This window comes from Haematobia irritans, chromosome 1 (genome assembly GCF_050003625.1).
Source record: "Haematobia irritans isolate KBUSLIRL chromosome 1, ASM5000362v1, whole genome shotgun sequence".
NCBI classification, from domain to species: Eukaryota; Metazoa; Arthropoda; class Insecta; order Diptera; family Muscidae; genus Haematobia; species Haematobia irritans.
In genome coordinates, this window is record NC_134397.1 from 243,382,623 (window position 1) to 243,396,521 (window position 13,899).

General features: G+C 24.2%; 1 protein-coding gene across 2 annotated transcripts in view; it reads left to right on the top strand.

Moving 5' to 3' along the window:
* side (motor axon guidance molcule sidestep) overlaps nucleotides 1-3,655 on the top strand; it is an 805,094-nt gene extending 801,439 nt beyond the window's left edge. For both annotated transcript variants that reach the window (XM_075310417.1, XM_075310488.1), the window contains exon 17: nucleotides 3,174-3,655. In XM_075310417.1, the coding sequence (XP_075166532.1) occupies nucleotides 3,174-3,238 (65 nt within the window). In that variant the 3' untranslated portion in view covers nucleotides 3,239-3,655. The remainder of the gene's footprint in view (nucleotides 1-3,173) is intronic.
* Nucleotides 3,656-13,899: the final 10,244 nt, after the last annotated feature.

Sequence of the window (13,899 nt, forward strand, 5' to 3'; positions counted from 1 at the left end):
TTGTTTTGTTGTAACCTCAACATATTTGCATCAATTATAAAAACAAAAAGTTTTTCATTAACCACATGTCAACTAAATCTTTGATTACCTAAAAACTCTTTGGTTTGGTTTGGGTTAAGTAAAAACAAAATCCAGATTTATCTGTTGCTTTTCAAAAATTCGAAAATTTTTGCTAGGTAGTTGATGACTGAGATTGAAATGAGATATGGGCATTTGTGGCTTACCCAGATGCCAAATGCTACTGTCAGTAGCGTTAATGTCTGTCGGTATGCTTTTACTGTTGATATATGTTAATTAAGAAATAATATTTTTTTGTAATTATTTTCTAAATTCACTATAGCAATGTGTGTTGCTAGGTTATCTCGTACCATTATCACCAGCCAGCATATCACAATAAGGTGGCCAGAATAGACTAAGATGTGGAGAAAAAATCTCGGTAATAGAAATTAATTTTCAACATAAACCAAAGGACTTTTGAAATGAATTTAATTGTGAGGCATGATATCAAATGCAAAACGACTTAAGACATTTTTTTCATTATTTAGTTAAAAATTTACATATAATGAAGTGCCATATTTTGATATGCTGTGTTATAAATGCCAATCTCACAATGATATTTAATATGCCATGAGGTTTATTTCTTTGGTCGTCCAAGAAAATCTTTAAAATTCGGTCAACCACATTGCTAATATTCCTCATTTAAATTGTATGGCAAATATTAACTTTATAAAATTACTTTTAACTAATAAGAAATAGAGATTACAGACATCAATTGGTATATTTTCAAATAATCGTAATAATCTATTATCAATCATTATAAAATAGATATGTTATGTATTAATATCAAATTAATATTCTTATTGCAGCAAAGCTGGAAAAATGGAGAAATCTTGGATTTCAATGATATAAAAATAAATATCGAATAATCGATTTTTCATATTGATCCAAACCGAACAATCTATTTTTGATATTTTCGAAGTTCTTTCTTTCATTTTCGTATGTTGGTCAAAATCTTTGAAAATGTTTGAGTTATCGACTTTTGAATTTATACGAAATCGATACAAATCGATTGAATTTTTATTTTGGACAAAATTGATTAGCCGTTTTCGAAAAGTAGATTTTTGAAATGGAAGTGGAGTCACCATAGAATGGTGATTAGTATACAATAAATGATTTCACAATTGTAAAAAAATCCCTTTGCCAAGTGTATTAAAATTATAAACCAGAGCTTAGTCCCCCCAAACGAAACTCCTGTGTATGCTTCTAGTCAATTTTTTTGTTTTTATACCCATCACCATAGAATGGTGATGGGGGTGTAATAAGTTTGTCATTTCGTTTGTAACACAACGAAATATCGATTTCCGACTATATAATGTATATATATTCTCGATCAGGGAGAAATTGTAAAAAGATAAAAGCATGTCTGTCTGTCTGTCTGTTGTAATCACGCTACAAAAAAATACAGCACTATTTCAGCAGGATACCAACTGCTTGCAAAACAACCGAATCAGCGCTGATTTTTGTGTGCGCTGTCCTGATTTAGAGCATCTTCTACATAGCTGATATAATTGCTCATTTTAATAGAAATATTGCCCAGATGTGATATAAAATCTTGCGTATAGCATTGTTGGCATGAAGGAAAACAGCACTAACTTTCGCGCATCTATACTGCATGAATTGGTTGCAATAACGTAAACGAATGGTCATAAACTTGTTTGATTACTCGCTTATGTTATTGCCGCCGATACATGCAGTGTATCCGGAGATCAAATCTTTGGCACGGTTTATATGGGGGCTATATATAATTATGGACCGATATGGACCAATTATTGCGTGTTTGTTAGAGACCACATTCTAACACCATGTTCCAAATTACAACCGGATCGGATGAATTTTGCTCTTCCAAGAGGCTCCGGAGAACAAATCTGGGGATCGATTTATATGGGGGTTATATATAATTATGGACCGATATGGACCAATTCTTGCATGGTTATTAGACACCATATACTAACACCACGTACCAAATTTCAACCGGATCGGATGAATTTTGCTCCTCTAAGAGGCTCCGGAGTTCAAATCTGGGGATCGGTTTATATGGGGGCTATATATAATTATGGATCGATGTGGACCAATTTTTGCATGGTCATTAGAAAACATATACCAACACCATGTACCAAATTTCAGCCGGATCGGATTGTCTTTAATATTGTGTATTGGTCAATATTTTTTCCAGTATTGGTAATTCTCTCAAAGGGGACTAGCTTAATTTTTTTAAAATAAATTTAGGTATGCTTTTGCATTTCAACTAACATTTTTATTTAAATGTTCGTTATGTATACGAGTGTGTGTGTGTGGTTGTGTTATTCTGTATGTCTGCTTGTATGCTTCTATGTCTATATGGTAATGTTTGGCTTATTATTGTTCTACTTTTTCTTCTTCTTCTTCGTATTGCTTCACATATCTTTTTTTTGCTTTTGCTTTTTCTATATATATATATTCCACTTAAATTTATGGCTATACTTTTAATGAAGCCAACACAATGCTCGTATCCAAGTAATTTTACTAATTAAACTAACTTTTCAATATGTTGTTTTTTCCTTCTCAAATCCACAAACTCATTCTTATATTTATTTCGCATAATTTTTTTCTCGCTTTCATGTTTTTGCCTCATTCATGAACACACAAAACCTCACATACATGTACAATCACATAATTCAACATAAAATTGAATAACCACAAATATGCGTGTGTGTGTGCGTGGGTGTTTGATTACCATTGCTTATAATATGCTACTTAATTGCCCTTCGAAATGATTTTAATTTATTTGAAAACAATGCCTTCATACATATGGTATTTATACCCCATTGACCACATATACATACACGTATATCCCTCCCATCTCAAATACAAATTAATTAAAAACAACAACAACAAAATCTACAAACTACACTCTATTTAACATCTTTATTTCACCGTCTTTCTCTCTCTTTCTGTCTCTTTTTCTCTATCCCACATCTATTGTTGACTCTTAAATAACCACAAACGCTTATTCATACATACACACATACACAACACCCATGCATCCATCCGTGCACCCATTTATACTGAAACGTTCACCATTCGTACATATCATTCGTATTCGTGCATATAACAACAAATAGTGTATATTACAGACCCCGATTTGATATTGCCACGCGGTGAACTGGAATTTACCACATTGGATCCAACGATGAAATAATACTAGAATGATACCCTCTGAATTAAGGCGATGCATATACCTACAACTCAATAACCAGAACCCAGCAATTATCCAACTAACTAAACAACAACAACAACACCATGACCATTACAAGAACAAGATGTAAAAATAAAAAAATAACAAACAACAATACCAAAAATGTTGTGGAGAATTGAACTCATTATCTCAACAAATGCTATCAGTCAGTCAGTCAGTCAGTCAGTCAGCTTGTCATTGTGAGATAAACAACAGTCTCTCAGTTAGTTTTTGTGTAGTTAGTCTCTCGTCATCATCAGTCTCATGCAACATCATTATTCTCTGTTATCTGTTACATATATTCATATTCCTTAATATCAATCGTAGCAGCAGCAACAAAGGCAGTAACTGTAACAGCAAAAACAACAACAACAACAAAAACTACAATTATCCCAGCTACTAAATCCAAACTAAAGAAACCTATCCCATACATACGTACAACATACTAAATGTCATTATCTCTATACGGAGTGAGAGCGAGAGAGGGTAATATAAGACAAACAGACAAAGAGAATGAGAACATGATGAATCGATGAATCTTTAGGATAACAACAAATAATTAAATTAAACATACCGTTTAAGCAGTATAAATCAATGTATGTATATTTGTATATGAAAGCGTTTGTGTGTAAGTATTTTGAACTTTGAATTTAATCTCAAAAGCTATGGTAAATATTTTACATAATATGCCAGAGGGGGTAATGCGATATTTTGATTGAGTTGAAAGATTTTAGTTTTATAAGGATAAAAGAGAATTTTTGAAAAAAAAAAACGTTAAATGAAGTCGAATGTGAAAAGCAATTAAAATTGTAAAGAATATATTTTCACAGTATACAAAATTTAAAAACTTTGAAGAATTCCTGATTCGCCTAAATACATGGAAATATTTCATTGCTTGTGACAACAGGTTCGCAATAATTACAAAAAAAAAAAAAAGAAAAAAACTATCAACAACAATTTTTCCATGAAAAATGTAATTGAATTTGAAAAAAAAAAAATATTAAAAGCTTAAATGATAAATCATTTTTTAATAAAACATAATTTACTTACAATAGACACTTGAATCAATACAATTTTTAATTGGATTAATTTCTTCTCTAGGGAAATGTTATACAATTTTCTTGTAAAAGTATGCAAATATTTCATTGCTTGTGACAACAGATCACAATAATTACACAGATACAATGCCAGCAATATTTTTCAATTCAAATTTTAATGGAATCAAAAAAAAAAAAAAAGCTTAAAAAATAAATCATTTTTTAATAAAAAAATATTAACTTAAGTCAATAAAATTTTTAAATTGTAGGGAAAATATTATAAAAATTTCTAAATTTCTTTATAGGAAATTTTGTCATAATAATTCCTCTATATGAAATTTTGTTAAAATATATTCCCTTTGAGAAATTTGGCCTCTTCTTCCGAGAATATGCTATAAAAAATGCTTCTCTATATGAAATTTTGATAAAATTTTATATAGAGAAAAAGATTGACTAAATTTCCTATAGTGAAAAAATTTAACAACATTTCCAACAATTCACATGGGGAAGAAATTGAGGAAAAATTATCTATAGAGAAAAAATTTGAAAAAATTTCCCATTTTCTCTAGAGAAGATATTGTGACAAAAATTCCATTAGGGAAGATATTACAACCAAATAGAGGAAAAAAATTATGACATAGTATAACTATGTCATAATTTACTAATTAAGAATTTACAACTAATTAAGAAAAATTTTGACAAAATTGCCTAACAGGAACCAATGTTTCTTACCTTTTGTATACCCATAAGGAGGAACTTGTGACCAATTTTCTTAGTTTTATAACAAAATGTTACATAGGAAAAAAATTGAAACCAAATTTCTTATTTAGAAAAAGTGTGGCAATGTTTACCATTAAGAAGAAATTGTGTCAAAATTTCATAGAGATAGGAGGAGAGAGTTTTACAAAAATTTTTACAGGGAAAGATTTCGACAATAATTCCAAATTTTTAATCTATAAAATAAACTATTTTTTCCCTTTAAATTTTTTTCACAATTTCTTCTATATTGAAAATATTATAAAAATTATAATTCCTATTTTTTCTATATAAACAAGTTTGTAACAATTTCTTCCCTTATATATATAAAAAAGTTTGTAACAATTTCCTCCCTTTAAATTTTGTTCACAATTTCTTCTATATTGAAAATATTATAAAAATTCTTCTCTATATGAAATTTTGTCAAATTTTTTCCCTATGGAAAATTTTGTCAAAATTGTTTCTCTATATAAAAAATTTTGGCAAAATTTTTCTTATATAACAAATTTTGTCAAAATCTTTTCTCTGTAGAAAATTTTGTCAAAATTTTTTCGTTTTCGAAAATTTTGTCAAAATTTTTTCTCTATGTAAAAAATTTTGTCAAATTTTTTCTCTATAGAAAATTCTGTCAAGATTTTTTCTCTGTAGGTAATTTTATCAATTTTTTTTTTCTTTTTTGAAAATTTTGTCAAAATCGTTTCTCTATAGAAAATTTGTTAAAAGAATTTTGTCAAAATGTTTTCTCTACAGAAAGTTTTGTTAAATACCTTCTTTATAGAAGATATTCTCAAAATTTTTTCTCTATAGAAAATTTTGTAAGATTTTTTTTTTGTATAGTAAATTTTGTTAAAATCTTTTCTCTATAGAGAATGTGGTCAACATTTTTTCTCTGTAGAAAATTTTGTCAAAATTTTTTCTCTAGAGAAAATTTTGCCAAATTTTTTTTCTCTAGAAAATTTTTTCAAAAATTTTTCTCTATAGTAAATTTTGTTAAAATATTTTATCTATACAAAATTTTGTCAAATTTTTTCTCTATAGAAAATTTTGTCAACATTTTTTCTCTGTAGATTTTGTCAAAAATTTTTTCTTTTTCGAAAATTTTGTCAAAATTGTTTCTCTATAAAAAATTTTGACAAAATTTTGTCAAAATTTTTTATCTACAGAAAATTTTGTTAAATTCTTTCTTTATAGAATGTATTCTCAAAAAATTTTCTCTATAGAAAATTTTGTCCGATTTTTTTTGTATAGAAAATTTTGTTAAAATCTTTTCTCTATAGAGAATGCGGTCAACATTTTTTCTCTGTAGAAAATTTTGTTAAAATATTTTCTTTATACAAAATTTTGTCAAATTTTTTCTCTATAGAAAATTTTGTCAAAATTTTTTCTCTGTAGTAAATTTTGTTAAAATATTTTCTCTATAGAAAATTTTGTCAAAATTTTTTCTCTGTAGAAAATTTTGTCAAATTTTTTTTCGTTTTCGAAAATTTTGTCAAAATTGTTTCTCTATAGAATATTTTGAAAAAATGTCAAAATTTTTTCTCTTTCTTTATAAAAGATATTCTCAAAAATTTTTCTCTATAGAAAATTTTGTCAGATTTTTTTTTTGTATAGAAAATTTTGTTAAAATCTTTTCTCTATAGAGAATGTGGTCAACATTTTTTCTCTGTAGAAAATTTTGTCAACATTTTTTCTCTATAGAAAATTTTGCCAACTTTTTTTTTTCTATAGAATTTTTTTTCAAAAATTTTTCTCTGTAGAAAATTTTGTTAAAATATTTTCTCTATACAAAATTTTGTCAAATTTTTTCTCTATAAAAAATTTTGTCAAAATGTCTATCGAAAATTTTTTGCAAAAATTTTTCTGTTCAGAAATTTTTGTCAAAATTTTTTCTCTAGAAAATTTTTTCAAAAAATTTTCTCTATAGTAAATTTTGTTAAAATATTTTCTCTATAAAAAATTTTGTCAAATTTTTTCTCTATAGAAAAATTTGTCAACATTTTTTCTCTGTAGAAAATTTTGCAAATTTTTTTTCCCTATAGAAAATTGTGTCAAAATCGTTTTCACTATAGAAAATTTTGTCAATATTTTTTTCTCTATAGAAAATTTTCTCACAATTCTTTTTTTCTGTTCAGAAATTTTTGTCAAAATTTTTTCTCTAGAAAATTTTTTCAAAAAATTTTCTCTATAGTAAATTTTGTTAAAATATTTTCTCTATAAAAAATTTTGTCAAATTTTTTCTCTATAGAAAAATTTGTCAACATTTTTTCTCTGTAGAAAATTTTGAAAAAATTTTGCAAATTTTTTTTCCCTATAGAAAATTGTGTCAAAATCGTTTTCTCTATAGAAAATTTTGTCAATATTTTTTTCTCTATAGAAAATTTTCTCACAATTCTCTATAGAAAATTTTACAAATTTTTTTTTTATTGAAAATTTTGTTTTAAAATTTTTCTCTATAGAAAATTTTGTTAAAATCTTTTCTCTATAGAATTTCATCTCTATAACAATTTTTTTTCGCAAGTTTTCCCTAAAGGACCCATTCAGATCCATTTCATGACCATCTGTTTTGGGCTGACTTAAGTTCATAGATTTTTGTTGGAACGGTGGGCCTTTTCAATTCAATCAATCAATCTTTTTGTAAGTTTCTTTAATGCACCACTAAACAACCTCATCAATGATTTACGAGCGACTAAAAAATATTGTAAATTTTTGTAAATTAATTCGTCTTTAGCTTGCAGGATTTGTTTTCGTTTTTGTCCGATTTCGGGCTGCTAACAAAATTTGTAATAGAAAATTAAATTATATGGTTATATAATATTTTTGGAACATATTCCAAATTTGAGCTTTTAATGCATTCCATATTATTGACACTTAACCTCTCAATACGATCGAAAATGTATATCGATGCCCTGATTCCAGAGTATGCTAAGTCGACTTAGCATGTTTTGATGGAGTTCGTTGTTTTTTATTCGGACTGATGTGAATTACATCCTGTCAAAAGTTGGAATTTATTGGACACTTCTATCGAAAGTTATGGTTAATATTGTACTTAGCCTTTGACTAAAGTTTTAAATAATGTCCAATCCAAAAAGGTCAAAAAGTTTTGTTCGGTCTAAATTGGTCTAAGTAATTTTTAGCCATGTTCTTATATCATTATTTTGAGTTCGTACATACCACACAAAATCTATAATAATTATGATTTTAATACCGAAAAAGGGGAATTTCTATTTTATACAGTTTTTGAGAAATTTCATTTAAAAAATAAATTTGAACTTGTTTCCTATAAAATTCACTTTTTAGACTTTGGAATGTAGCCATCGATATAATGTTTGAATACTATGCATTTTACTTTTGCTCAATAAAGTATGCTATAAAATTAATTTCGAAAACAAAATTTGATTTCGAAAACAGACCATTAAATACATATTCGACATGCCTAAAAATATGCTGTATTTTTAAGGATCTAACAATTTTACAGGGTGGTACTAATATATAAAATGATTTTGATATCATGTTCACATTATACATTTTTTTAGACATTTCAAAATTTTGCTTTTGTATTAAAGAGCGTTTTGCAAATCTCGAAAATAAAACGAGATTTCTAGCCAAGTTTGGCATAAAATTATGATTAAAATTTATTTAAGGAACACAATTCAATACCTCCTTAATCTATTCTCTTGGATTCCTTACAATTATCCCTTTTATACCCATTAATTAAATGGGTATACAAATATGCATGAATTTCATCTCAATATCCCTTAACCCGTTTTTAACTCAATCAAAATAAATTCCCCACCAACGGCATGTTTTATATTCTATGACCTAATGTTACATATAACTGAACTTATATTAACCTAATACAAATTCTACGCCTTAAAAAATTGGTATGTGAAATCTTATAGTATTTTTAAATGTTAAGTTTATGTTATTAAGTTTACAATACCATACTATCATAAACAGTACTGGAATTTTGTCCCACAAAGAGAAAAGCTATAAATCTCTATAAAAAAAGAAAAAACAAACTAAATTTATAATTCGACTACATTGTGTTTGTAGTCTTCTTAAATACTACTTAATTTATAATTACCAAAGAATTATTAATTAAACGAGAATCGAAAATGAACAAAATAAAGAATAACCTGCATCACAAAATGTCGACATGTTAAAAAAAACAAGTCTCTTAGAAGAAATATAACACTATGCAACATAAAAAACATAATGTCTGTTATGACACATATTTAATTTCTCCAACCTGATCACAACAATGACAGCAGACATAATTTTTATATATGTCTGCTGGTTTTACAGAGAATTCTATAGAAAAATTGTCAAAATCTTATTTCTATAGAAAATTTTGTCAAAATTTTATTTCTATTGAAAATTTTGTAAAAATTTTGTTTCTATCGAATATTTGACAAAATTTGTCAAAATTTTGTTTCTATAGAAAATTTTGTAAAAATTTTGTTTCTATCGAATATTTGACAAAATTTGTCAAAATTTTGTTTCTATAGAAAATTTTGTCAACATTTTATTTCTATAGAAAATTTAATCACAATTTTATTTCTATTGAAAATTTTGCCAACATTTTATTTATATAGAAAATTGTGTCACAATTTTATTTCTATAGAAAATTTTGTTAAAATTTTATTTCTCTAGAAAATTTTGCCAAAATTTAGTTTCTATGAAAATCTTGTCAAATTTTATTTCTATAGAAAATTTTGCCAAAATTTTATTTCTATAGTTTTTTTTTTTTTTTTTGAAAAATTTTATTTCTATATGAGATTTTGTAAAAAATTTATTTCTGTATAAAATGTTGTCACAAATTTATTTCTCTAGAAAATTTTATCAAAATTTTATTTCCATAGAAAATTTTGTCAATTCTTTATTTCTATAGAAATTTTAATTCTATGTTCCATATTGTCAAAATTTTGTTTCTATCGATATTTTGTCAAAAGTTTATTTCTATAGAAAATTTTGTCAAAGTTTTATTTCTATAGAAAATTTTGTCACAATTTTTTCTGTAGAAAATTTTGTCAAAATTTTGTTTCTATCGATATTTTGTAGAAGATTATTTCCATAGAAAATTTTATTTCTATAGAAAATGTTGTCACAATTTTATTTCTATAGAAAATTTTGTCAAAATGTTATTTCTACTGAAAATTGCATTTCTATGGAACATTTTGTCAAAATTTTGTTTCTATCGATATTCAATAAAAATTTTGTTTCTATCGATATTTTGTCAAAAAATTATTTCTATAGAAAATTTTGTCACAATTTTCTTTCTTCGAATATTTTGTCAAAGTTTATTTCTATAGAAAATTTTGTCAAAATTTTATTTCTATAGAAAATTTTGTCAAAATGTTATTTCTATAGAAAATTATGTAAACATTTTCTTTCTATCGAATATTTTGTCAAAGTTTATTTCTTTAGAAAATTTTGTAAAAATTTTATTTCTATAGAAAATTTTGTCAAAATTGCATTTCTATAGAAAATTTTGTCAAAATTTTATTTCTATAGAAAATTTTGTCAAAATTTTATTTCTATAGAAAATTTTGTCAAAATTGTATTTCTATAAAAAATTTTGTCAAAATTTTATTTCTATAGAAAATTTTGACAAAATTTTATTTCTATAGAAAACTTTGTCAAAATTTTATTTCTATATAAAATGTTGTCAAAATTTTAATTCTATAGAAAATTTTGCAAAAATTTTATTTGTATTGAAGATTTTGTCAAAATTTTTTTCTGTAGTAAATTTTGTCAAAATTTTATTTCTATAGAAAATTTTGTCAAATATTTAATTCGAAAGAAATTTTGTCAAAATTTTAATTCTATAGAAAATTTTGTCAAAATTTTATTTCTATAGAAAATTTTGTTAAAATTTTATTTCTGTAGAAAATTTTGTCAAAATTTTATTTCTATAGAAAATTTTGTTAAAATTTTATTTCTGTAGAAAATGTTGTCAAAATTTTATTTCTATAGAAAATTTTATTTCTGTAGAAAATGTTGTCAAAATTTTATTTCTATAGAAAATGTTGTCAAAATTGTATTTCTATAGAAAATTTTGTCAAAATTTTATTTCTATTTTAAATTTTGTCAACATTTTCTTTCTAATGAATATGTTGTCAACATTTTATTTCTATAAAAATTTTGTTAAAATTTTATTTCTCTAGAAAATTGTGCCAAAATTTTGTTTTTATAGAAAATCTTGTCAAATTTTATTTCTACAGAAAATTTTGTCAAAATTTTATTTCTTTAGAAAATTTTGTTAAAATTTTATTTCCATAGAAAATTTTGTCAATAATTTATTTCTATAGAAAATTTTGTCAAAATTTTATTTCTATAGAAAATTTTGTCAAAATTTTATTTCTATAGAAAATTTTGTCAAAATTTTATTTCTATAGAAAATTTTGTCAAATATTTAATTCGAAAGAAATTTTGTCAAAATTGTATTTCTATAGAAAATTTTGTCAAAATTATATTTCTATAGAAAATTTTGTCAAAATTTTATTTCTATAGAAAATTTTGTCAAAATTGTATTTCTATAAAAAATTTTGTCAACATTGTATTTCTACAGAAAATTTTGACAAAATTTTATTTCTATAGAAAATTTTGACAAAATTTTATTTCTATAGAAAACTTTGTCAAAATTTTACTTCTATATAAAATGTTGTCAAAATTTTAATTCTATAGAAAATTTTGTCAAAAAATTTTTTTTATAGAAAATTTTGTCACAATTTTATTTCTATGGAACATTTTGTCAAATTTTTACTTCTATTGAAAATTTCGTAGAAATTTTATTTCAATAGAAAGTGTTGCCAACAATTTATTTCTGTAGAAAATTTTGTCAAAATTTTGTTTCTATAGAAAATTTTGTCAAAATTTTATTTCTATAGATAATTTTGTAAAAATTTTATTTCTATAGAAAATTTTGTCAAAAATTTATTTCTATAGAAAATTGTTTTAAAATGTATCTCTATAGATAATGTTGTTAAAATTTTATTTCTACAGAAAATTTTGTCAATATTTTGTCTTTCTATATTTTGTCAAAATTTTCTTTCTATAGAATTTGTTTTTTGCAAAATTTTATTTCTATATGAAATTTTGTCAAAATTTTACTTCTATAGAAAATTTCGTCAAAATTTTATTTCTATAGAAAGTGTTGCCAAAAATTTATTTCTGTAGAAAATTTTGTCAAAATTTTATTTCTATAGAAAATTGTGTCAAAATTTTATTTCTATAGAAAATGCTGTCAAAATTTTATTTCTATAGAACATTTTGTCAAAATTTCCTTTCTTTAGAAATTTTTTGTCAAAATTTTATTTCTATGGAAAATTTTGTCAAAATTCTATTTCTATTGAAAATTTAGTCAAAATTTTATTTCTATTGAAAATTTTATTAAAATTTTATTTCCATAAATTTTTTTTATTTTATTTCCATAGAAAATTTTGTCAAAATTTTATTTCTATAGAATATTTTGTCAAAATTTTCTTTCTTTTTAAGAATTATTTTTCATAGTTTCGGTTATAGGTCGATTAAAAAACATAGATATGATTTTTATTTTTATTTCCAATATTTCGGTTACCTTCGTCAAAACCGTTTTCAAGGATTTGTTCTGGTGTGCACAGCTTCACACTCTGTTTTACACATGTATTCATATATATTCATTTCCATAGAAAATTTTGTTAAAATTTTATTTTCATAGAAAATTTTGTTAAAATTTTATTTCCATAGAAAATTTTGTCAAAATTTTATTTCTATAGAACATTTTGTTAAAATTTTATTTTCATAGAAAATTTTGTTAAAATTTTATTTCCATATAAAATTTTGTCAAAATTTTATTTCCATAGAAAATTTTGTCAAAATTTTATTTCTATAGAATATTGAATATGTGAAGCTGTGCACACCAGAACAAATCTTTGAAAACGGTTTTGACGAAGTCAACCGAAATATTGGAAATATAAATAAAAGAAAAACATCACATCTATGTTTTTTAACCGACCTATAGCTGAAACTATGAAAAATAATTCTTAAAAATAAATAAAAATGTCAACGATAATCAATCAGAAATATAAAATTTTTTTTCTTTAGAAAATTTTGTCAAAATTTTATTTCTATTGAAAATTTTCTCAAAATTTTTCTATTGAAAATTTTCTCAAAATTTTTCTATTGAAAATTTTCTCAAAATTTTTCTATAGAAAATTTTGCCAAATTTTATTTCTAAATTTTATGTTTTTGCAAAATTTTATTTCAATATGAAATTTTGTCAAAAATTTATTTCTATAGAAAATTTTGTCAAAATTTTATTTCTATAGATTATTATGTCAAAATTGTATGTCTATAGAAAATGTTGTCAACATTTTTTTTTTTTTTCTATAGAAAATTTTATTTTATATCTATAGAAAATTGAAATAGCCTTCTTACAAGACCATCAATCTACTCTGAAATTGGCTGCGCCTAAAAGCATGCATCATTTTTGGTAAACTCTATTTCAAAATCTTTCTTTTTGAAGACAGATTTTTAAAAAACGTTTATTTCATCTCAAGAATCTAAAATTCATTTTTATTTGCTGCATAAGGATAAAATATAATCAAGTCTGTCTTAGATTTTTCTTTATTGCTTTAGAGCCATCCATATTATATTTAAACAATGTTTGTTTGCATAGGTCGAATTTTTTTGGTAAATTGTTTGATGACTATGTGTCTTTCCTATGTTTTTGCTATTTGTTGCATAGTGTACTTGTAAATAATGTTGAAAATACCATACTCTTAAATATGAAAAGGGTCTTAGACACAAATTTATACATACATAAATGTTTGGGTAAAACGAGAAAAAAAG